Source organism: Pseudophryne corroboree, chromosome 3 (assembly GCF_028390025.1).
Source record: "Pseudophryne corroboree isolate aPseCor3 chromosome 3, aPseCor3.hap2, whole genome shotgun sequence".
NCBI lineage: Eukaryota > Metazoa > Chordata > Amphibia > Anura > Myobatrachidae > Pseudophryne > Pseudophryne corroboree.
In genome coordinates, this window is record NC_086446.1 from 358,759,800 (window position 1) to 358,787,173 (window position 27,374).

At 42.8% G+C, this 27,374-nt stretch overlaps 1 protein-coding gene and 1 long non-coding RNA gene across 3 annotated transcripts in view; one reads left to right on the plus strand and one right to left on the minus strand.

Moving 5' to 3' along the window:
* Positions 1-3,797, minus strand: part of LOC135057786 (keratin, type I cytoskeletal 15-like) — a 43,286-nt gene extending 39,489 nt beyond the window's left edge. For both annotated transcript variants that reach the window (XM_063963540.1, XM_063963539.1), the window contains exon 1: positions 3,429-3,797. In XM_063963540.1, coding sequence (XP_063819610.1) covers positions 3,429-3,776 — 348 coding nt within the window. In that variant the 5' untranslated portion in view covers positions 3,777-3,797. The remainder of the gene's footprint in view (positions 1-3,428) is intronic.
* Positions 3,798-4,006: 209 nt separating this feature from the next.
* LOC135055587 (uncharacterized) overlaps positions 4,007-27,374 on the plus strand; it is a 161,451-nt gene continuing 138,083 nt past the window's right edge. Inside the window, exon 1 of the long non-coding RNA XR_010243780.1 lies at positions 4,007-4,128. This is a non-coding gene — a long non-coding RNA (uncharacterized LOC135055587). The remainder of the gene's footprint in view (positions 4,129-27,374) is intronic.

Genomic DNA, 27,374 nt, shown 5'->3' on the forward strand with positions numbered 1-27,374 from the left:
GAAAACTGTCTTAATCCCATGTACTGATACCTTGAAAATAACATCTAGACCTGTTGATACTGATACATTAAATTGGGTACACAAATACAACATGGCACACAAGACAATGTGGAATGTGAGTGCCAGTTTATGGCAAGTGATACAAAATTAAATTAACAGTCTGAAACACACTAGAATCAGACATTGTTATCGTAGGGGTAAAAACAATTATTGGGTTGTGCATTTGGATGTCACCAAACAATTGAAGGCTATTAAGGTTAAAACCAAGAGGAATAATAGATGCTAGAAGTGTACAGGCTGAACGACTTGTAGCCACATGAGAGTTGGGAGACATTTCTGCCACCCTCACACAGGGCATAAATATGAGATGTCATGTCTTATCCTGCACCAGTTCCAGTGTTGTATACTTAATTAAATGCCCTTGTAGATTATGTTATGTGGGTAAAACTCTTTTAAGAACGTATGGCTGGCCACAGATCAGCCATCAGAGCTGATCAGCTAGCATAAATGGACAGGAATCTGACCAGCCTATAGCCCGAAATTTCAAGGAAGCCAAACATAACATTTCCAGTTTCAGGCATATGATTATAGACCACATTCCAGATATTGGCATTAGAAGTGATTGACATAAGAAATTGTTGCAGTGTGAGGCTAAATTTATATATATCCTTGATACAGTGAAACCTTGAGTTTTAAATGATCAACTAAACCTGGGTGTCTTCTTGTGAATTGTAACATTCATATTATTACGCCTGTAAGCTGATGTGGATGGGCGGCAATGGGATTACCATGAAGTCAGACACGCATAGCTGTAGGCGGGAGAGGGCACCCTGCATCTTCAGCAAGGGAAATGGTATTTAAGGTACTTAAAGTCATTGTTTTGTGTTGTATGTGCTGCTTGAAAATGGATGAATAAAACCCAATGCGTTGCTATGTAAGTTGGCTGTTTGAATAATGTAATTAGACCGCTGAGTGCTGCACCTGGAATGTATGTATTGAATGTTTCTAATTTGCGACACGGCAAGGTCGACGAGGAAGGAGAGTGCCTGCTGATCATTTTGTGTACGTATGTATATATATATATATATATATATATATTTATATATATATATATTTATATATACTGTGTGTGTATGTATGTATATATATATATATATATATATATATTCCTATATATACAGTATATTGTATACGTATTAATACAGGTATCTTTAGCTATATTAGCGCTCGATTTGCATTTTTGTGTGTTAAATTAAAACATTCCATGTTCTTATCTGCTGTTCCACTTAATTAGCTTATAGTTATGGAAAATAAATCTGGTATTAAAAGCATATACATTCAAAAAATGTAAATAAAGCATGTAATAAATGCCTCAATGTTCCAGCCACTTATTGCTATTGGAACACTGTCCAAGCCTCTTTATGGCAATCCTATACTGCAAATGTACCACTCCTCAATTGTATCTGATGTGTTTCATCATTACTGACTTCATCAGGCAGTGGTTCTTGGACCACAAAAGAGTATGTAATACTCATAAAGTACTCATAAAGAATGTAATACTGAAAAGCAAAGGGTATGATTGCAGAGTAACAGAAGGTGAGACCATCAGCTAAACTCAGGATGATATAGTCATTTGTTGCATGATTTATTTTGCTTAAAGTTGCATACAGTACATGTTATTGGGAATGTCTACTTAAAATGTAAAAAAAAAAAATCACATACTTCCTCCTATCAAAGCTAACTTAGAATTTACATTTAACAGCAAATATTTAATTCTCTGGGGAAAAAAAAGAGCCAACCAACTCTGTAACCTTTTGGTGAAAGCATTGATCTAGCATGTGTGCCTGGCATTTGCTCTTTTTTGTGGTGTCTCAGGTTTTTCACCATTGCAAAACATTGCAATTGCTGGATGTTGTTGTTCTGTATGTGTTCTGTATATATTTATTGATGTGTAAAAAGCTACATTGAAGTCTACTTGTCTCCATAAAATAGCATTTTGTGACAATGTACCATGGGAGATAGGAGGGGGAGCTGCTGCAGGTGCCCACTACCACTACCCAGCCTGTAAGGTACTGTAAAAGGGAGGAGGACACTATATCCGTTGACCCAATCTGTGTGATTGTGTGTGTGTGTGTGTGTGTGTGTGTGTGTGTGTGTGTGTGTGTATTTGCGACTTGTCTGTAACAGAAGAGTTTGTGGAAATTGTTGGGGGAGGTTTTGTGGTTAACAATACTCTGTGTTTCTGGATGGTTTAATTCTTCTCAAGATCTTCTATAAAGGGCTACATTTTTGGGATGAGAAGATGTCATTGGATTCTGTACAAGCAAGTACACCGGGTGTTCACTTGCCAAAACCCATCATTTAATGTTCAGTCTGATGAAAGGGGCTGCAACACACAAAAGAATCATATGCTTTAGAGAATGCCCTTTATGAAGTGTTTTTGGAATAATAAATACCTTTTAATGTCCATCACATGATTGGGAAATATTTATTATTATCACAAAACAGATATCTCCTCCCCGATTTACCTGGTCTCAAGAGTAATCATATTATTGACCACTTTACCACTAAGGGGATACGGAGTATTCCCCTTATCTCTTAGAGGCTGCAAATTATTAGAGTAACATGGAATTTACTTTTCAGTGTGCCTTTATAGGTGATTGCCTTCTGTGAGTATGGTGTGAGTGGTGTATCCAGAGCTGGATTAAGGGAAAAAGCATGTCTAGCGGAATAAGGTGCTTTCGCAGTGTACAGCAATTAAATGGTGGTGGAGGGTGAGCACATGCCCACTATGATACAGTCAGACCCACATCACTGTGTAGCCATGCCCCTGCGGTGCCTATTTTACTCTTTGCTCCCCATTATTTCAGAACCCAGCTACGCAACTGTTGCTGGGGCCCCCGTGCTATGGCTGGCAAAACCCAGTGCTGGTAATAATGTTTGCCTTTTGGTTTCCCGATTTAGATGTTGATTAGCAGCACTAGTGTTGGAAATTATTTTTGGGTGGATACACTTTTTTGTTTAAATATTGCTAATTGTTTATTTTTTAAACTTATGTTAACATGGTCCATTATCATCAGCACAGTCTTGCAACCGGGAGAAACTGAAGCAACGTATACTCTTCCTGACAGTGGTATAGTGTATACTGCTACTTCTATTTCTACATGGTAAATAAGATGCATGTGTTGTGTTTGGGTTATGCTAGCCTGCCCCTTCCCTCCACGTGTCCCCTATTTTATTGGAATAGAGTCGTAAGTGTAAGATGCAGTAATGATAAAAGCATGTAGGAGCTAAAATGTGACTTACATCGAACTCTATATGGGCCCCTTAACATTTTAAAGAGAACCTTGTAGTTTTACATGTAGATTGAAGGTCCACTTTAAATCTGTGGTACTAAAATTAGTTTAAAGATGGAGAAACAATCTCACCTGACTCTTAAGTTCAGAGATGGTCTTATGATAGCGGCTGTTGTCACGGGCTACCATCCGTTTCTCAGACAGCTCTTTAATCTTCAGCTCTAGTTGTTGGTTAGATACTTCCAGAGTCTTCACTCTTTCAAGATAAGCTGCCAGGCGATCATTCAAATTCATCAGGATTTCCTTCTGACTTGGACAATATGGGTAACCATTGATCATTTTAATTTCATTCCTCAGTCTGTGTCCAGGATCTTGGAACATGCTTGTTCTCACACCCAGTCGACTAAAAGACATAATGGGTGATGAGGGATTAAAAGATACAGCAGAGCTTATGTGTGCAGACCTGCTACCGTAGGGCATAATGATTAGCTAAAGTGTGATTATTCTGCTCCCATAGTAACACAAAATAAGGAAGTCTTGTTGCTTAACTTCAGCAGAATGTTATTGGCTCAGCAAGTGAACCATGTAGCCTGCTCGAATTTCACTCACCTTGTGCTCAATATAATCGTTTACTTGCTACTTATTTGTCTTAGTTTGCATTAAGGGCTTGGCAGGACAGCAGTGGGTGATTATTCAGATAATAGCTTTACTTTGACCAGGCTGAGAACTTCTGCTGGAGGTGATAGGCATTCCTTAAATGCCAGTGGCCAGAGGAATAGAAAATATCTTCATTTAACCTCCCAAGGAGTTGAACTGGCGCATCAGAAGGGAGGTAGTGGAACAAAGTTTGTTTTATTCCATTGTTCCCTGGGGATATGTCATGTTGACTCTGGACCACAATATTTTGAGAGAATAATAGTCTATTCTTGTGCTCTTTGTAGAATTGGTATGAACCTTACCTGTCTTTTTGCACATGCATTACATTTAAACCTCAGAAAGTATACAGTATTGCTTTTCTCGGGCTGTGAGTACTAACAGGGCAGGAATGATTGTGAAGACATCCAGTATTAATACTTCCTCAACATACTAATTTACACATATTAATTGCTTACAAAGGAATTGATTTTTTTCAGCTGATTTTAATGCACTAATTTACTTTTGTTTACTATATGATTATTTAAAAGCAAAGTGCTAATCTGTGTGCACATAATAGAAAAAACAAAGAGTTAACCCTGTGAGCAGAAAATATGAAACAAATAGTTATGTAGAAATTAAGCAAAATTTGAAATTCTTCATTACAATAATCACAAATGCAAAATTTGACATCTCAACTACATAAGACATAACAAAGCTGTGCAGCTTCAGACAGTCAGTATAACAAATCATAAACAACAAACTGTACATAAAAACAGAAAAAGGACTGAAAACTTTTATGTAGAGGGTACATGCATGGAGGCGAACTAATCTATCATTTTCTAGGATGTAATAGTGAAATAATATCTATAATATGTTTGGTTGCTATGGGCAACACCACAGATTTTAATTTTTAGAAGCTTAACAAATCTACCCTTAATAGTCACTTATCTATACTTGACTTCCTGCAACTTTTTGTTGCTTTTGAATCTATTGAGCATCCTCTTCTCCTCCACACCCCTCACTTTGTTGGCCTTTATGACACAGTTCTTTCCTGGTTTACTTTCTACCTATTCAAATGTTCCTTCGATGTCTCTTTCTCTGGGATATTCTCTCCCTCTCTCCCACTATCTGCTGGTGTCCCACAAGAGTCTGTCCTTTTTATACTCACTGAACCCCTCTATTCTGAAAACACCCAAACCTAACGCTTCTCCCTTCTATACTACTGTATTTTATGTAGCACAATTATCTCTCTTGTATGTCCTGATGAAAAGAATAATACTATCCAGAGCTCAACATGTCCAAAATTTATCTTTCCTTCTCACAGAATCACAGCCTCCTTTCAGATCTCCATCACAGTCAATGTCATCACAATATCACTAATATCCAATGTGAACCACCTTGGTACCTCCCTCTTTATTATTCCTTGCATCCAGTATCTCTCTCAGGGGCAGATGTATTAACCTGGAGAAGGCGTAAGGAAGTGATAAACCAGTGATATGTGCAAGGTGATAAAGGCACCAGCCAATCGGTTCCAATATGTAAATTAACAGTTAGGCTCTGATTGGCTGGTGCCTTTATCACCTTGCACATATCACTGGTTTATCACTTCCTTATGCCTTCTCCAGGTTAATACATCTGCCCCTGAGTCCTATAACCGCTACATACACAATATGTCTGGAATATTCTGGTGGAATATGTGTCTACTATTGGTGATGGTATGGCAGAGTAATGGTACACCCCAGTGAATGCAATGAGGTCAGTGAACAGCCCAGTACTTAACCATAGAAGTGGTTATTGAGCAATATTGTGGATGTAAAGCTGTACTCAAAGTTATGCATGCACCATACTCTCAGCATGGAGCCAAGCTTGAGTGTAGCATAAAGATCGCCAGCCAATGACTGTATGTGAGCAGTGATGCAGGATGCAAATGGTACCAATGGTAGTAGTGTAGTCAGTGGCGGAACAAGCAAGCGGTGGGCCCAGGTGCGACAAAATGCTTTGGGCCCCCCCCCCCCCATCCCATCCAAGTCCACCCCATGGGCAGTGCGCGCCATAGGCGCGCGCAAAAATACATAGTGGCGTGGCTTCGTGGGGAAGGGGTGTGTCCACAAAATAATACCAATTCATAAAACGGTGCACAGTAGTCTCCATTCTTCAAATTACTCCGCACTATAGCACCACTACACCAGGTAGAGACCCTTTTACACCTTACGGCGAACAGATTCCCCTTTTTACACATAACGGCAGACAGCATGCACTTTTTACACATAACGGCAGACAGCGTGCCCTCGTTACACATAGCGGCAGACAGCGTGCACTTTTTACACATTACGGCAGACAGCATACACTTTTTACACATAATGGCAGACAGCGTGCCCTCGTTACACATAGCGGCAGACAGCATCCTCTTTTTACACATTATGGCAGACAGCATACACTTTTTACACATAATGGCAGACAGCGTGCCCTCGTTACACATAGCGGCAGACAGCGTGCCCTCGTTACACATAGCAGCAGACAGCGTGCACTTTTTACACATTACGGCAGACAGCGTCCCCATTTTACACATTACGGCAGACAGCATACACTTTTTACACATAACGGCAGACAGCATCCCCATTTTACACATTACGGCAGACAGCGTGCCCTTTTTACACATTACGGCAGGCAGATTCTACCTTTTTACACATAGCGGCAGGCAGATTCCCCATTTTTATACATAGCGGCAGGCAGATTCCCCATTTTTACACATTGCGGCAGGCTGATTCCCCCTTTTTACACATTGCGGCAGGCAGATTCCCCATTTTTACATTGCGGCAGGCAGATTCCCCCTTTTACACATTGCGGCAGGCAGATTCCCCATTTTTATACATAGCGGCAGGCAGATTCCCCATTTTTATACATAGCGGCAGGCAGTCCCCCCTTTTTACACATTGCGGCAGGCTGATTCCCCCTTTTTACACATTGCGGCAGGCAGTCCCAACAAATAAAAAAAGAAAGAGAAAGAAAGAAAGAAAGAAAGAAAGAAAGAAAGAAAGAAAGAAAGAAAGAAAGAAAGAAAGAAAGAAAGAAAGAAAGAAAGAAAGAAAGAAAGAAAGAAAGAAAGAAGAATTATACTTACCCTCTCTGTTGGCTCAGGCTCCTTGTGCAGCTTCCCGGGCAGTAGAGAAGAAGGAGGAGGGAGGTGGAGGAGGGAGCCGCAGCAGCGCTGTGTTATTGGTGGAGGCAATGCTGCTGCTGCCCCTCTGCTTCACTATAGGCTGTTCTCAGAGACAGCCTATAGTGAAGCAGAGGAGCAGCAGCAGCAGCACCTCCACCAGTAACAAAGCGCTGCTGCGGCTCCCTCCTACACCTCCGTCCTCCACCTTACCCCGTACCGCTGCAGTGCGCGCCGCTCCTCTCCTCTCTCTCCGGGCGGCTGTGCGCTGCGGGCAGCGGTTGCCCGCAGCGCACAGCGGCATGTAATGAGTCAGTTTGACTCATTACATGCTTGGGCCCCTGAACAGAGGCGGGCCCCAGTGCAACGCACTGCTTGCACTGCCGGTAGTTCCGCCTCTGAGTGTAGTGGCTCATGCAGTAAATGTAGGGTCTCACTGAGCTAACTGGAACACATCCATGTTCCACTGTGACATTCTCCTTCTAATACATAAAAACATGGTGCCACACATGCCCAAAAATACAGTAGGTGGCCATCTTGATTAAGGATTGAAGTATCCCTAAAGATGTCAATATAGAGACAGGCTTCAAAACCCCTCCATCCCCACCTTTACTACAAGCTTCTCCATGTTACACAAAGTTTTACTATTCACTTTCTTGTAGTAACCTATGAGAAATTTGATCTTAAACAAGCACGAAAATCTCAACATTTCAAATAATTCTAGACCTTATGTTTTGATAGAAACATCATCAACATTTCTCTTTCTGACTGTGTTTTTCATATCAACAATCTCCCTCTTCGCGAACTTACGACTTGTCAGCGTCCGGGGTCTTACCGATACGCTGGGACTGCAGGGCTGGCTTCACGGGCGACGGCTGGGCAGCGGCAGAAGAGGGCTGCTGCACCGGGTCCGGGGTAAGGGTAGCGGTATCGGCAGTGAGGGGTCCGCTCGTGGCGGCGGGACGCCGCTGCAGCGGCTCTCTCTTACTGAACCGTTGCCTAGGAGACATGGGGCAGTGAGCAGTATGGCTATATAAAAGGTCTGCTGTACTGGGCGCCGCCATGTTGGAGACCAAGTATCTGGCATAGTTCTTGTTTCCTGTTTCTTCCAGCCAATCCAGGGAAACTTCTTCCTATAAAAGGGGGCTGGTTCAGGACAGGGACGCCAGTGCTTCAAGTTACAACCCTGTTTTAGGTGCTTTAGCCTGTGCTCCCAGGATTCCTGCCGTGTTCTAATTACTTCTAACCCTGCTTAGCTGGTTTTCGGTTGCTGCTGCAGTCCCACCGTTCCTAACCTGCTGCTGCCTGTGGAGACGCTCCCGGAAAACCCGGTCCAGTAAGACCCTTTGGGCACGGTTGTCCCCGGGTCTCCTGCCTCGTATTCCGAGCCACAGTCCGCAGTTCCTTGTCTCCAGCCACGTCCTTGAACCACCGTTCACAGTCCTCAGCTCGTTATCTCCAGCCTCGTCTTACAAACAACAGTCTACAGTTCATTGTCTCCAGCCACATCCTTGAACCACCGTCCACTGTCCTCAGCTCATTATCTACAGGTATGTAGAGCAGTGGCCTACGTTACCGTACTGCTATATAGTATATACTGGTGGTCAGCAAACTGTGCAAAACTGGAATGCACCACAGGTATGGATGGATAGTATACTTGACGACACAGAGGTAGGTAGAGCAGTGGCCTACTGTACCGTACTGCTATACATTATATACTGGTGGACAGCAATCTGTGCAAAACTGAAATGCACCACAGGTATGGATGGATAGTATACTTGACGACACAGAGGTAGGTAGAGCAGTGGCCTACTGTACCGTACTGCTATATAGTATATACTGGTGGTCAGCAAACTGTGCAAAACTGAAATGCACCACAGGTATGGATGGATAGTATACTTGACGACACAGAGGTAGGTAGAGCAGTGGCCTACTGTACCATACTGCTATATAGTATATACTGGTGGTTAGCAAACTGTGCAAAACTGAAATGCACCACAGGTATGGATGGATAGTATACTTGACGACACAGAGGTAGGTAGAGCAGAGGCCTACTGTACCGTACTGCTATATAGTATATACTGGTGGACAGCAAACTGTGCAAAACTGAAATGCACCACAGGTATGGATGGATAGTATACTTGACGACACAGAGGTAGGTAGAGCAGTGGCCTACTGTACCGTACTGCTATATAGTATATACTAGTGGTCAGCAAACTGTGCAAAACTGAAATGCACCACAGGTATGGATGGATAGTATACTTGACGACACAGAGGTAGGTAGAGCAGTGGCCTACTGTACCGTACTGCTATATAGTATATACTGGTGGTCAGCAAACTGTGCATAACTGAAATGCACCACAGGTATGGATGCATAGTATACTTGACGACACAGAGGTAGGTAGAGCAGTGGCCTACTGTACCGTACTGCTATATAGAATATACTGGTGGTCAGCAAACTGCAAAACTGAAATGCACCACAGGTATGGATGGATAGTATACTTGACGACACAGAGGTAGGTAGAGCAGTGGCCTACGTTACCGTACTGCTATATAGTATATACTGGTGGTCAGCAAACTGTGCAAAACTGAAATGCACCACAGGTATGGATGGATAGTATACTTGACGACACAGAGGTAGGTAGAGCAGTGGCCTACTGTACCGTGCTGCTATACATTATGTACTGGTGGACAGCAAACTGTGCAAAACTGAAATGCACCACAGGTATGAATGGATAGTATACTTGACGACACAGAGGTAGGCAGAGCAGTGGCCTACTGTACCGTATTGCTATATATTATATACTGGTGGTCAGCAAACTGTGCTAAACTGAAATGCACCACTGGTATGGATGGATAGTATGCTTGACGACACAGAGGTAGGTAGAGCAGTGGCCTACTGTACCGTATTGCTATATATTATATACTGGTGGTCAGCAAACTGTGCTAAACTGAAATGCACCACTGGTATGGATGGATAGTATGCTTGACGACACAGAGGTAGGTAGAGCAGTGGCCTACTGTACCGTACTGCTATATAGTATATACTGGTGGTCAGAAAACTGTGCAAAACTGAAATGCACCACAGGTATGGATGGATAGTATACTTGACGACACAGAGGTAGGTAGAGCAGTGGCCTACTGTACCGTACTGCTATATAGTATATATATACTGGTGGTCAGAAAACTGTGCAAAACTGAAATGCACCACAGGTATGGATGTGGATAGTATGCTTGGCGACACAGAGGTAGGTAGACCAGTGGCCTACTGTACCGTACTGCTATATAGTATATACTGGTGGTCATCAAACTGTGCAAAACTGAAATGCACCACTGGTATGGATGGATAGTATGCTTGACGACACAGAAGTAGGTAGAGCAGTGGCCTACTGTACCGTACTGCTATACATTATATACTGGTGGACAGTAAACTGTGCAAAACTGAAATGCACCACAGGTATGGATGGATAGTATACATAAGGACACAGAGGTAGGTAGAGCAGTGGCCTACTGTACCATACTGCTATATAGTATATGTTGGTGGTCAGCAAACTGCAAAACTGAAATGCACCACAGGTATGGATGGATAGTATACTTGACGACACAGAGGTAGGTAGAGCAGTGGCCTACTGTACCGTACTGCTATACATTATGTACTGGTGGACAGCAAACTGTGCAAAACTGAAATGCACCACAGGTATGAATGGATAGTATACTTGACGACACAGAGGTAGGTAGAGCAGTGGCCTACTGTACCGTATTGCTATATATTATATACTGGTGGTCAGCAAACTGTGCTAAACTGAAATGCACCACTGGTATGGATGGATAGTATGCTTGACGACACAGAGGTAGGTAGAGCAGTGGCCTACTGTACCGTACTGCTATATAGTATATACTGGTTGTCAGCAAACTGTGCAAAACTGAAATGCACCACAGGTATGGATGGATAGTATACTTGACGACACAGAGGTAGGTAGAGCAGTGGCCTACTGTACAGTACTGCTATATAGTATATACTGGTGGTCAGCAAACTGTGCAAAACTGAAATGCACCACAGGTATGGATGGATAGTATACTTGATGACACAGAGGTAGGTAGAGCAGTGGCCTACTGTTCCGTACGGCTATATATTATATACTGGTGGTCAGCAATCTGTGCAAAACTGAAATGCACCACAGGTATGGATGCATAGTATACTTTACGACACAGAGGTAGGTAGAGCAGTGGCCTACTGTACCGTACTGCTATATAGTATATACTGGTGGTCAGCAAACTGTGCAAAACTGAAATGCACCACAGGTATGGATGGATAGTATACTTGACGACACAGAGGTAGGTAGAGCAGTGGCCTACTGTACCGTACTGCTATATATTATATTCTGGTGGTCAGCAAACTGCAAAACTGAAATGCACCACTTGTATGGATGGATAGTATGCTTGACGACACAGAGGTAGGTAGAGCAGTGGCCGACTGTACCGTACTGCTATATAGTATATACTGGTGGTCAGCAAACTGTGCAAAACTGAAATGCACCACAGGTATGGATGGATAGTATACTTGACGACACAGAGGTAGGTAGAGCAGTGGCCTACTGTACCGTACTGCTATATATTATATACTGGTGGACAGCAAACTGTGCAAAACGGAAATGCACCACAGGTATGGATGCATAGTATACTTGACGACACAGAGGTATGTAGAGCAGTGGCCTACTGTACAGTACTGCTATATAGTATATACTGGTGGTCAGCAAACTGTGCAAAACTGAAATGCACCACAGGTATGGATGGATAGTATGCTTGACGACACAGAGGTAGGTAGAGCAGTGGCCTACTGTACCGTACTGCTATATAGTATATACTGGTGGTCAGCAAACTGTGCAAAACTGAAATGCACCACAGGTATGGATGGATAGTACACATAAGGACACAGAGGTGGGTAGAGCAGTGGCCTACTGTACCGTACTGCTATATAGTATATACTGGTGGTCAGCAAACTGTTCAAAACTGAAATGCACCACAGGTATAGATGGATAGTATACTTGACGACACACAGGTAGGTAGAGCAGTGGCCTAATGTATCGTACTGCTATATATTATATACTGGTGGACAGCAAACTGCAAAACTGAAATGCACCACAGGTATGGATGGATAGTATACTTGATGACACAGAGGTAGGTAGAGCAGTGGCCTACTGTACCGTACTGCTATATAGTATATACTGGTGGTCAGCAAACTGTGCAAAACTGAAATGCACCACAGGTATGGATGGATAGTATACTTGATGACACAGAGGTAGGTAGAGCAGTGGCCTACTGTACCGTATTGCTATATATTATATACTGGTGGTCAGCAAACTGTGCTAAACTGAAATGCACCACTGGTATGGATGGATAGTATGCTTGACGACACAGAGGTAGGTAGAGCAGTGGCCTACTGTACCGTACTGCTATATAGTATATACTGGTTGTCAGCAAACTGTGCAAAACTGAAATGCACCACAGGTATGGATGGATAGTATACTTGACGACACAGGGGTAGGTAGAGCAGTGGCCTACTGTACCGTACTGCTATATATTATATGCTGGTGGACAGCAAACTGTGCAAAACTGAAATGCACCACAGGTATGGATGCATAGTATACTTGACGACACAGAGGTAGGTAGAGCAGTGGCCTACTGTACAGTACTGCTATATAGTATATACTGGTGGTCAGCAAACTGTGCAAAACTGAAATGCACCACAGGTATGGATGGATAGTATACTTGATGACACAGAGGTAGGTAGAGCAGTGGCCTACTGTTCCGTATGGCTATATATTATATACTGGTGGTCAGAAAACTGTGCAAAACTGAAATGCACCACAGGTATGGATGCATAGTATACTTTACGACACAGAGGTAGGTAGAGCAGTGGCCTACTGTACCGTACTGCTATATAGTATATACTGGTGGTCAGCAAACTGTGCAAAACTGAAATGCACCACAGGTATGGATGGATAGTATACTTGACGACACAGAGGTAGGTAGAGTAGTGGCCTACTGTACCGTACTGCTATATATTATATACTGGTGGTCAGCAAACTGCAAAACTGAAATGCACCACTTGTATGGATGGATAGTATGCTTGACGACACAGAGGTAGGTAGAGCAGTGGCCTACTGTACCGTACTGCTATATAGTATATACTGGTGGTCAGCAAACTGTGCAAAACTGAAATGCACCACAGGTATGGATGGATAGTATATTGACGACACAGAGGTAGGTAGAGCAGTGGCCTACTGTACCGTACTGCTATATATTATATACTGGTGGACAGCAAACTGTGCAAAACGGAAATGCACCACAGGTATGGATGCATAGTATACTTGACGACACAGAGGTATGTAGAGCAGTGGCCTACTGTACAGTACTGCTATATAGTATATACTGGTGGTCAGCAAACTGTGCAAAACTGAAATGCACCACAGGTATGGATGGATAGTATACTTGACGACACAGAGGTAGGTAGAGCAGTGGCCTACTGTACCGTACTGCTATATATTATATACTGGTGGTCAGCAAACTGTGCAAAACTGAAATGCACCACTGGTATGGAAGGATAGTATGCTTGACGACACAGAGGTAGGTAGAGCAGTGGCCTACTGTACCGTACTGCTATATAGTATATACTGGTGGTCAGCAAACTGTGCAAAACTGAAATGCACCACAGGTATGGATGGATAGTACACATAAGGACACAGAGGTGGGTAGAGCAGTGGCCTACTGTACCGTACTGCTATATAGTATATACTGGTGGTCAGCAAACTGTTCAAAACTGAAATGCACCACAGGTATAGATGGATAGTATACTTGACGACACACAGGTAGGTAGAGCAGTGGCCTAATGTACCGTACTGCTATATATTATATACTGGTGGACAGCAAACTGCAAAACTGAAATGCACCACAGGTATGGATGGATAGTATACTTGATGACACAGAGGTAGGTAGAGCAGTGGCCTACTGTACCGTACTGCTATATAGTATATACTGGTGGTCAGCAAACTGTGCAAAACTGAAATGCACCACAGGTATGGATGGATAGTATACTTGATGACACAGAGGTAGGTAGAGCAGTGGCCTACTGTACCGTATTGCTATATATTATATACTGGTGGTCAGCAAACTGTGCTAAACTGAAATGCACCACTGGTATGGATGGATAGTATGCTTGACGACACAGAGGTAGGTAGAGCAGTGGCCTACTGTACCGTACTGCTATATAGTATATACTGGTTGTCAGCAAACTGTGCAAAACTGAAATGCACCACAGGTATGGATGGATAGTATACTTGACGACACAGGGGTAGGTAGAGCAGTGGCCTACTGTACCGTACTGCTATATATTATATGCTGGTGGACAGCAAACTGTGCAAAACTGAAATGCACCACAGGTATGGATGCATAGTATACTTGACGACACAGAGGTAGGTAGAGCAGTGGCCTACTGTACAGTACTGCTATATAGTATATACTGGTGGTCAGCAAACTGTGCAAAACTGAAATGCACCACAGGTATGGATGGATAGTATACTTGATGACACAGAGGTAGGTAGAGCAGTGGCATACTGTTCCGTATGGCTATATATTATATACTGGTGGTCAGAAAACTGTGCAAAACTGAAATGCACCACAGGTATGGATGCATAGTATACTTTACGACACAGAGGTAGGTAGAGCAGTGGCCTACTGTACCGTACTGCTATATAGTATATACTGGTGGTCAGCAAACTGTGCAAAACTGAAATGCACCACAGGTATGGATGGATAGTATACTTGACGACACAGAGGTAGGTAGAGTAGTGGCCTACTGTACCGTACTGCTATATATTATATACTGGTGGTCAGCAAACTGTGCAAAACTGAAATGCACCACTGGTATGGATGGATAGTATGCTTGATGACACAGAGGTAGGTAGAGCAGTGGCCTACTGTACCGTACTGCTATATAGTGTATACTGGTGGTCAGCAAACTGTGCAAAACTGAATTGCACCACAGGTATGGATGGATAGTATACATAAGGACACAGAGGTAGGTAGAGCAGTGGCCTACTGTACCGTACTGCTATATAGTATATACTGGTGGTCAGCAAACTATGCAAAACTGAAATGCACCACAGGTATGGATGGATAGTATACTTGATGACACAGAGGTAGGTAGAGCAGTGGCCTACTGTACAGTACGGCTTAATATTATTACTGGAGGACAGCAAACTGTGCAAAACTGAAATGCACCGCAGGTATGGATGGATAGTATACTTGACGACACAGAGGTAGGTAGAGCAGTGGCCTGCTGTACCGTACTGCTATATAGTATATACTGGTGGTCAGCAAACTGTGCAAAACTGAAATGCATTACAGGTATGGATGGATAGTATACTTGACGACACAGAGGTAGGTAGAGCAGTGGCCTACGTTACCGTACTGCTATATAGTATATACTGGTGGTCAGCAAACTGTGCAAAACTGAAATGCACCACAGGTATGGATGAATAGTATACTTGACGACACAGAGGTAGGTAGAGCAGTGGCCTACTGTACCGTACTGCTATACATTATGTACTGGTGGACAGCAAACTGTGCAAAACTGAAATGCACCACAAGTATGAATGGATAGTATACTTGACGACACAGAGGTAGGTAGAGCAGTGGCCTACTGTACCGTATTGCTATATATTATATACTGGTGGTCAGCAAACTGTGCAAAATTGAAATGCACCACTGGTATGGATGGATAGTATGCTTGACGACACAGAGGTAGGTAGAGCAGTGGCCTACTGTACCGTACTGCTATATAGTATATAATGGTGGTCAGCAAACTGTGCAAAACTGAAATGCACCACAGGTATGGATGGATAGTATACTTGACGACACAGAGGTAGGTAGAGCAGTGGCCTACTGTACCGTACTGCTATATAGTATATACTGGTGGTCAGCAAACTGTGCAAAACTGAAATGCACCACAGGTATGGATGGATAGTATACTTGACGACACAGAGGTAGGTAGAGCAGTGGCCTACTGTACCGTATTGCTATATATTATATACTGGTGGTCAGCAAACTGTGCAAAACTGAAATGCACCACTGGTATGGATGGATATTGTGCTTGACGACACAGAAGTAGGTAGATCAGTGGCCAACTTTACCGTACTGCTATATAGTATATACTGGTGGTCAGCAAACTGTGCAAAACTGAAATGCACCACAGGTATTTATGGATAGTATACTTGACGACACAGAGGTAGGTAGAGCAGTGGCCTACTGTACCGTACTGCTATATAGTATATACTGGTGGTCAGCAAACTGTGCAGAAATGAACCACAGGTATGGATGGATAGTATACTTGACGACACAGAGGTAGGAAGAGCAGTGGCCTACTGTACCGTACTGCTATATAGTATATACTGGTGGTCAGCAAACTGTGCAAAACTGAAATGCACCACAGGTATGGATGGATAGTATACTTGACGACACAGAGGTAGGTAGAGCAGTGGCCTACTGTACAGTACTGCTATATAGTATATACTGGTGGTCAGCAAACTGTGCAAAACTGAAATGCAACACAGGTATGGATGGAAAGTATACTTGATGACACAGAGGTAGGTAGAGCAGTGGCCTATTGTACCGTACGGCTATATATTATATACTGGTGGACAGCAAACTGTGCAAAACTGAAATGCACCACAGGTATGGATGAATAGTATACTTGACGACACAGAGGTAGGTAGAGCAGTGGCCTACAGTACCGTACTGCTGTATAGTATATACTGGTGGTCAGCAAACTGTGCAAAACTGAAATGCACCACAGGTATGGATGCATAGTATACTTGACGACACGGAGGTAGGTAGAGCAGTGGCCTACTGTACCGTACTGCTATATAGTATATACTGGTGGTCAGCAAACTGTGTAAAACTGAAATGCACCACAGGTATGGATGGATAGTATACTTGACGACACAGGGGTAGGTAGAGCAGTGGCCTACTGTACCGTACTGCTATATATTATATGCTGGTGGACAGCAAACTGTGCAAAACTGAAATGCACCACAGGTATGGATGCATAGTATACTTGACGACACAGAGGTAGGTAGAGCAGTGTCCTACTGTACAGTACTGCTATATAGTGTATACTGGTGGTCAGCAAACTGTGCAAAACTGAAATGCACCACAGGTATGGATGGATAGTATACATAAGGACACAGAGGTAGGTAGAGCAGTGGCCTACTGTACCGTACTGCTATATAGTATATACTGGTGGTCAGCAAACTGTTCAAAACTTAAATGCACCACAGGTATGGATGGATAGTATACTTGACGACACTCAGGTAGGTAGAGCAGTGGCCTAATGTACCGTACTGCTATGTATTATATACTGGTGGACAGCAAACTGCAAAACTGAAATGCACCACAGGTATGGATGGATAGTATACTTGATGACACATAGGTAGGTAGAGCAGTGGCCTACTGTACCGTACTGCTATATAGTATATACTGGTGGTCAGCAAACTGTGCAAAACAGAAATGCACCACAGGTATGGATGGATAGTATACTTGACGACACAGGGGTAGGTAGAGCAGTGGCCTACTGTACCGCACTGCTATATATTATATGCTGGTGGACAGCAAACTGTGCAAAACTGAAATGCACCACAGGTATGGATGGATAGTATACTTGATGACACAGAGGTAGGTAGAGCAGTGGCCTACTGTTCCGTACGGCTATATATTGTATACTGGTGGTCAGAAAACTGTGCAAAACTGAAATGCACCACAGGTATGGATGCATAGTATACTTTACGACACAGAGTTAGGTAGAGCAGTGGCCTACTGTACTGTACTGCTATATAGTATATACTGGTGGTCAGCAAACTGTGCAAAACTGAAATGCACCACAGGTATGGATGGATAGTATACTTGACGACACAGAGGTAGGTAGAGCAGTGGCCTACTGTACCGTACTGCTATATATTATATACTGGTGGTCAGCAAACTGTGCAAAACTGAAATGCACCACTGGTATGGATGGATAGTATGCTTGACGACACAGAGGTAGGTAGAGCAGTGGCCTACTGTACCGTACTGCTATATAGTATATACTGGTGGTCAGCAAACTGTGCAAAACTGAAATGCACCACAGGTATGGATGGATAGTATACTTGACGACACAGAGGTAGGTAGAGCAGTGGCCTACTGTACCGTACTGCTATATAGTGTATACTGGTGGTCAGCAAACTGTGCAAAACTGAAATGCACCACAGGTATGGATGGATAGTATACATAAGGACACAGAGGTAGGTAGAGCAGTGGCCTACTGTACCGTACTGCTATATAGTATATACTGGTGGTCAGCAAACTGTTCAAAACTTAAATGCACCACAGGTATGGATGGATAGTATACTTGACGACACTCAGGTAGGTAGAGCAGTAGCCTAATGTACCGTACTGCTATGTATTATATACTGGTGGACAGCAAACTGCAAAACTGAAATGCACCACAGGTATGGATGGATAGTATACTTGATGACACAGAGGTAGGTAGATCAGTGGCCTACTGTACCGTACTGCTATATAGTATATACTTGTGGTCAGCAAACTGTGCAAAACTGAAATGCACCACAGGTATGGATGGATAGTATACTTGACGACACAGAGGTAGGTAGAGCAGTAGCCTACTGTACCGTACTGCTATATAGTATATACTGATGGTCAGCAAACTGTGCAAAACTGAAATGCACCACAGGTATGGATGGATAGTATACTTGATGACACAGAGGTAGGTAGAGCAGTGGCCTACTGTACAGTACGGCTTAATATTATTACTGGAGGACAGCAAACTGTGCAAAACTGAAATGCACCGCAGGTATGGATGGATAGTATACTTGACGACACAGAGGTAGGTAGAGCAGTGGCCTACTGTACCGTACTGCTATATAGTATATACTGGTGGTCAGCAAACTGTGCAAAACTGAAATGCACCACAGGTATGGATGGATAGTATACTTGACGACACAGAGGTAGGTAGAGCAGTGGCCTACCGTACCGTATTGCTATATATTATATACTGGTGGTCAGCAAACTGTGCAAAATTGAAATGCACCACTGGTATGGATGGATAGTATGCTTGACGACACAGAGGTAGGTAGAGCAGTGGCCTACTGTACCGTACTGCTATATAGTATATACTGGTGGTCAGCAAACTGTGCAAAACTGAAATGCACCACTGGTATGGATGGATAGTGTGCTTGACGACACAGAAGTAGGTAGAGCAGTGGCCTACTTTACCGTACTGCTATATAGTATATACTGGTGGTCAGCAAACTGTGCAGAAATGAACCACAGGTATGGATGGATAGTTTACTTGACGACACAGAGGTAGGTAGAGCAGTGGCCTACTGTACCGTACTGCTATATAGTATATATTGGTGGTCAGCAAACTGTGCAAAACTGAAATGCACCACAGGTATGGATGAATAGTATACTTGACGACACAGAGGTAGGTAGAGCAGTGGCCTACAGTACCGTACTGCTGTATAGTATATACTGGTGGTCAGCAAACTGTGCAAAACTGAAATGCACCACAGGTATGGATGCATAGTATACTTGACGACACGGAGGTAGGTAGAGCAGTGGCCTACTGTACCGTACTGCTATATAGTATATACTGGTGGTCAGCAAACTGTGTAAAACTGAAATGCACCACAGGTATGGATGGATAGTATACTTGACGACACAGGGGTAGGTAGAGCAGTGGCCTACTGTACCGTACTGCTATATATTATATGCTGGTGGACAGCAAACTGTGCAAAACTGAAATGCACCACAGGTATGGATGCATACAGATGTAGCCACCTTTATCTTGACTGGCTGAGGCGTTTGTCCCGATCGAGCATACGCAGCGTAGGGAGGCGCGCCTAGTCACAGAGAGGCGTACCTAATCGCACGGAGGCAGACAGAGCGTTTGGCGTTACCTTTACGTGTAATACCTGCGATCATCCACCAGATGTCGCCTTTTACAATCACCACTGCGCATGCGTGTGGTCTCCCGTAAAATACAATACTGAAATATATAATAAGGACTACTTTACTAAGCGTCTCATTACGCTGCATACAGTAAATACTCATTACGCTGCATTATTTAATACAGTAAATACTCATTATGCTGCATTATTTAATACAGTATATACGGTACAGACGCAAATAGTACAGCATACAGTATATGATCCATCTACAGTACTTTATGAATATGTGAGCGTCCAAGTCCCGCAGACAAAACAACATAAAACCAGTAGTTTACACTGTCGCAAATGGACGTGTTAGAAGTTCACTATTGCCTCTTGAGATTAGGAATTTTGTACAGTATGTTAGCGTCCTAATCCCATAGCCATTACAACATAATCAAAACCAATGGATTTATTCATCTGTCTGCGGCGAAGTGGTGAAGTGTTCCGCTTCCTATACTCAGAGTCCCGAGTTAGATTTCTAAAGTACGAATGCATGTTAGTTTTTTCCAGACACTTTATTATTTTTTTATTCACATAAACCAGGGCAAAGCTGCAGGAGCGGTTCTGTTAAGGTTCTATGCACCGTACAGTACACATACAATTCTGTAGCAGGGCAGACTCAATTGAAATGGCTACCACCTATGACTCCTTGCTCCACGGAGGCCCTAGGCTACGGAGCAAGTAACAGTCCAGATTGTGCAGGCTATGGGGCAATGCTGAAGGAGCGTCACAATCCCCTAGCTAAAATACACAGGGGCGATAGGACTAAGCGAGGTATATGCACATAACGATACACTGCAAAGTTCCCCATGGTTTTAATTATGCCTTTTCTTTGAACACAGTATTTTCGACTGCCTCGCCCTACACCCATCCCACTTTCCCCTTCCCCCCTGGGAGCCTGCAATGTACATGCAGTAGACAGGGAGGGAGTTCCGATCAGGTTACAAGACGTGCAACAGTTTACTACTGTATGTAGGAAAATCCCCCGCCCACTCTGATTTATGTGAAACCTGTGTGCACCCTTCCATTGAATGTATAACAAAGAAAAAAAATAATAATAAAGTGAATGTTACAGGAACACATTAAAAAAAGGTTGGCACTTCCTTCCCATTGGTGTTGGTTTATGCCTTAGGGGACTCGGACGCAAATACTTGTATTTGAAAAGCACGTATTTTCCACTGCCTCTCCCTACCCCCATTGCCCTTCCCCCCTGGGAGCCTGCACAGGTCATGCAGTGGACAGGGAGGGAGTTCAGGTCAGGTACAATACACAAATGCCGACAATCTACAGTACTGTGTTGCTCAGTTAGTTGCGTCGGAATACACTAGTTTATACTCATTACCGCTGTGTATTTGTATATAGCGGAATGAATCGCTGCTGCAGATTTACTTTGATTTATGTGAAACCTGTGTGCACCCTTTCATTGAATGTATAACAAAGAAAAACAATAATAAAGTGAATGTCACGGGAACATATAAAAAAAAAAAGTTGGCACTTTGGGACTCAAAGCTGGGACTCTCAGTGTGGGATGTAAGAGCCTTCATCGCTAGGTTGGTATGGAAGAAGAGACAATTAGCTACCGGAGGGTACCAACTCCAAGTTTCTGTGACCCCCACAAGGCTCATGGCAAGCGTCGGAACCCATGGTGGGTCTGAATTAACGGGCCCATTATAGTCTATGGGAAAATGAGTCCACTTTGCGTACTGATATCTCTGGTTCTGGGTGTTCCAGAGACTCGGGACTGGTACCATTTAAAAGAGGAGACTCTTGGCTTTCAGGCCATACCAACGACTAGTTTATGTGACACTGGAAAGGGAAACAGTAAGCAACCGTATATCGGGTCCCCTCCAGTTGTCCGCCTAGCTTGCACAGGATGCAGGGTTTCTGGCTAGCTAGGAAATACTGTACAGAAATGCTAAGCATGGTAATTTGACATCCAGGAACATAGGGAGGAGTTTATCTCTCTCCATTATACTTAGAAAAATTACACTTGCCACTGTACGTTACAAGCTGTTCGTGCTAATTAGTACAATAGTAGAACATACTGTACAGAGATACTAAGTACAGTGATTTGGCATCCACAAACTTAGGGAGGAGCTATAATCTCTCTCCATTGTAATCTTTCTAAGCATAATGGAGAGAGATAAAAGCTCCTCCCTAAATTCCTGGATGTTAAATTGCCATCCAGAGTATCGCTGTACTCTCTGTTCTACTAGTGTACTAATTAGAACGAACAGCTTGTAACATACAGTGGCAAGTTTAATATTTCTATGTATAATGGAGAGAGATAAAAGCTCCCCAGTAAGTTCCTGGATGCCACATCACTGTACTTAGTATCTCTGTACAGTATTTTCTGTTAGGGTACTAATTAGCTGTTCGTGCTAATTAGTACCCTAATAGAACATACTGTACAGAGATACTAAGGACGGTGATTTGGTATCCAGGAACTTACTGAGGAGCTTTTATCTCTCTCCATTATACATAGAAAGATTAAACTTGCCGCTGTATGTTACAAGCTGTTCGTGCTAATTAGTACCCTAATAGAACATACTGTACAGAGATACTACAGACAGTGATTTGGCATCCAGGAACTTAGGGAGGAGCTTTTATCTCTCTCCAATATACTTAGAAAGATTACAGCGGAGAGAGATAAAAGCTCCTCCTAAGGTTCCTGGATGCCAAATCACTGTCTGTAGTATATCTATACAGTATGTTCTACTAGTGTACTAATTAGCACGAGCAGCTTGTAACGTACAGTGGCAGTTTTTATCTTTCTATGTATAATGTAGAGAGATAAAAGCTCCTCCCTCAGTTCCTGGTTGCCAAATCACCATCCTTAGTCTCTCTGTATAGTATTTTCTATTAGGGTACTAATTAGCACGAACAGCTATTTAGTACCCTAATAGAAAATACTGTACAGAGATACTAAGTACAGTGATGTGGCATCCAGGAACTTACTGAGGAGCTTTTATCTCTCTCCATTATACATAGAAAGATTAATCTTGCCACTGTACGTTACAAGCTGTTCGTGCTAATTAGTACACTAGTAGAACATACTGTACAGAGATACTACATACAGTGATTTGGCATCCAGGAACCTTAGGGAGGAGCTTTTATCTCTCTCCATTATGTTTAGAAAGATTACAATGGAGAGAGAATAAAGCTCCTCCCTAAGTTCGTGGATGCCAAATCACTGTACTTAGTATCTCTGTACAGTATGTTCTACTAGTGTACTAATTAGCACGAACAGCTTGTAACGTACAGTGGCAGTTTTGATCTTTCTATGTATAATGTAGAGAGATAAAAGCTCCTTCCTCAGTTCCTGGTTGCCAAATCACCATCCTTAGTTTCTCTGTGTAGTATTTTCTATTAGGGTACTAATTAGCACGAACAGCTAATTAGTACCCTAATAGAAAATACTGTACAGAGATACTAAGTATAGTGATGTGGCATCCAGGAACTTACTGAGGAGCTATTATCTCTCTCCATTATACATAGAAAGATTAATCTTGCCACTGTAGGTTACAAGCTGTTCGTGCTATTTAGTACACTAGTAGAACATAGAGTACAGCGATACTCTGGACAGCAATTTGGCATCCCGGAATTTAGGGAGGAGCTTTTATCTCTCTCCATTATACTTAGATAGATTACAATGGAGAGATTAAAGCTCCTCCCTAAGTTCGTGGATGCCAAATCACTGTACTTAGTATCTTTGTACAGTATGTTCTACTAGTGTACTAATTAGCACGAACAGCTTGTAACGTACAGTGGCAGTTTTGATCTTTCTATGTATAATGTAGAGAGATAAAAGCTCCTCCCTCAGTTCCTGGTTGCCAAATCACCATCCTTAGTTTCTCTATATGGTATTTTCTATTAGGGTACTAATTAGCACGAACAGCTAATTAGTACCCTAATAGAAAATACTGTACAGAGATACTAAGTACAGTGATGTGGCATCCAGGAACTTACTGAGGAGCTTGTATCTCTCTCCATTATACATAGAAAGATTAATCTTGCCACTGTACGTTACAAGCTGTTCGTGCTAATTAGTACACTAGTAGAACATACTGTACAGAGATACTACATACAGTGATTTGGCATCCAGGAACCTTAGGGAGGAGCTTTTATCTCTCTCCATTATGCTTAGAAAGCTTACAATGGAGAGAGAATAAAGCTCCTCCCTAAGTTCGTGGATGCCAAATCACTGTACTTAGTATCTCTGTACAGTATGTTCTACTAGTGTACTAATTAGCACGAACAGCTTGTAACGTACAGTGGCAAGTTTAATCTTTCTATGTATAATATAGAGAGATAAAAGCTCCTCCCTAGGTTCCTGGCTGCCAAATCACCGTCCTTAGTATCTCTGTATAGTATTTTCTATTAGGGTACTAATTAGCACGAACAGCTAATTAGTACCCTAATAGAAAATACTGTACAGAGATACTAAGTATAGTGATGTGGCATCCAGGAACTTACTGAGGAGCTTTTATCTCTCTCCATTATACATAGAAAGATTAATCTTGCAACTGTACGTTACAAGCTGTTCGTGCTGTTTAGTACACTAGTAGAACATAGAGTACAGCGATACTCTGGACAGCAATTTGGCATCCAGGAATTTAGGGAGGAGCTTTTATCTCTCTCCATTATACTTAGATAGATTACAACGGAGAGATTAAAGCTCCTCCCTAAGTTCGTGGATGCCAAATCACTGTACTTAGTATCTCTGTACAGTATGTTCTACTAGTGTACTAATTAGCACGAACAGCTTGTAACGTACAGTGGCAAGTTTAATCTTTCTATGTATAATATAGAGAGATAAAAGCTCCTCCCTAGGTTCCTGGTTGCCAAATCACCGTCCTTAGTATCTCTGTATAGTATTTTCTATTAGGGTACTAATTAGCACGAACAGCTAATTAGTACCCTAATAGAAAATACTGTACAGAGATACTAAGTATAGTGATGTGGCATCCAGGAACTTACTGAGGAGCTTTTATCTCTCTCCATTATACATAGAAAGATTAAACTTGCCGCTGTACGTTACAAGCTGTTCGTGCTAATTAGTACCCTAATAGAACATACTGTACAGAGATACGAAGTATGGTGATTTGGCATCCAGTTAAAAGCTGTTCGTGCTAATTAGTATACTAGTAGAACATACTGTAATGAGATACTAAGAATGGTGATTTGGCATCTGGGAACTTCCAGAGGAGCTTTTATCTCTCTCCATTTTACATAGAATGATTAAACTTTCCGCTGTACTTTACAAGCTGTCCGTGCTAATTAGTACCCTAATTGAAAATACTATACAGAGATACTAAAGACGGTTATTTGGCACCCAGGAATTTAGGGAGGAGCTTTTATCTCTCTCCATTATACTTAGAAAGATTACAATGGAGAGAGATAAAAGCTCCTCCCTAAGTTCGTGGATGCCAAATCACTGTCCTTAGTATCTCTGTACAGTATGTTCTACTAGTGTACTAATTAGCACAAACAGCTTGTAACGTACAGTGGCAAGTGTAATTTTTCTAAGTATAATGGAGTGAGATAAAAACTCCTCCCTATGTTCCTGGATGTCAAATTACCATGCTTAGCATTTCTGTACAGTATTTCCTATCTAGCCAGAAACCCTGTATCCTGTGCAAGCTAGGCGGACAACTGGAGGGGACCCGAAACACGGTTGCTTCCCGTTTCCTTTTCCAGTGTCACATAAACTAGTGGTTGGTGTACCCCGAAAGCCAAGAGTCTCCTCTTTTGTATGGTACCAGTCCTGAGTCTCTGGGACACCCAGAACCAGAGATATCAGTACGCAAAGTGGACCCATTTTCCCATAGACTATAATGGGACCGTTAATTCAGACCCACCATAGGTTCCGACGCTTGCCATGAGCCTTGTGGGGGTCACAGAAACTTGGGGTTGGTACCCTCCGGTAGCTAATTGTCTCCTCTTCCATACCAACCTAGTGATGAAGGCTCCCACCTCCCATGCTGAGAGTCACAAAGTGCCAACCTTTTTTTTTCTATGTTCCCGTGACATTCACTTTATTATTGTTTTTCTTTGTTGTACATTCAATGAAAGGGTGCACACAGGTTTCACATAAATCAAAGTAAATCTGCAGCAGCGATTCATTCCGCTATATACAAATACACAGCGGTAATGAGTATAAATTAGTGTATTCCAACGCAACTAACTGAGCAACACAGTACTGTAGATCATCAGCATTTGTGTATTGTACCTGATCTGAACTCCCTCCCTGTCCACTGCATGACCTGTGCAGGCTCCCAGGGGGGAAGGGCGATGGGGGTAGGGAGAGGCGGTGGAAAACACTGTGCTTTTGAAATACAAGTATTAACGTCCGAGTCCCCTAAGGCATAAACCAACACCAATGGGAAGGAAGTGCCAACCTTTTTTTAATGTGTTCCTGTAACATTCACTTTATTATTATTATTTTTCTTTGTTATACATTCAATGGAAGGGTGCACACAGGTTTCACATAAATCAGAGTGGGCGGTGGATTTTCCTACATACAGTAGTATACTGTTGCACATGCCTTGTAACCTGATCGGAACTCCCTCCCTGTCTACTGCATGTACTTTGCAGGCTCCCAGGGGGGGAAGGGGAAAGTGGGATGGGGGTAGGGTGAGGCAGTGGAAAATGCCGTGTTCAAAGAAAAGGCATAATCAAAACCATGGGGAACTTTGTGGTGTATCGTTATGCGCAAAGACCTCACTTATCCCTATCACCCCTGTGTATTTTAGCTAGGGGATTCTGACGCTCCTTTAGCATTGCCCCGTGACCTACCAAATCTGTGCTGTTACTTGCTCCATAGCCGAGGGCCTCCATTGGGCGAGGAGACACAGGCGGTAGCCATTTCAATTGAGTCTGCCCTGCTATAGAATTGTATGTATACCATATGGTACATAGACCCTAAACAGTACAACTGCTCCTGCAGCTTTGCCCTAGTTTACGTGAATAACTCCCTCCCTGTCTACTGCATGACCTGTGCAGGATCCCAGGGGGGAAGGGCGATGGGCAAGCGGGAGGCGGTGGAAAATACTGTGCTTTTGAAATGCAAGTACTGTATGAGTCTGAGTCCCCAGTAGCCTCCTGCTAGCCTATTGCCCTTTCCCCCTGGGAGCCTGCACAGATCATGCAGTAGACAGGGAGGGAATTCAGGTCATGTGCAATACACAAACGCAGAATATCTACTGTATAGTAGAGATGAGCGGGTTCGGTTCCTCG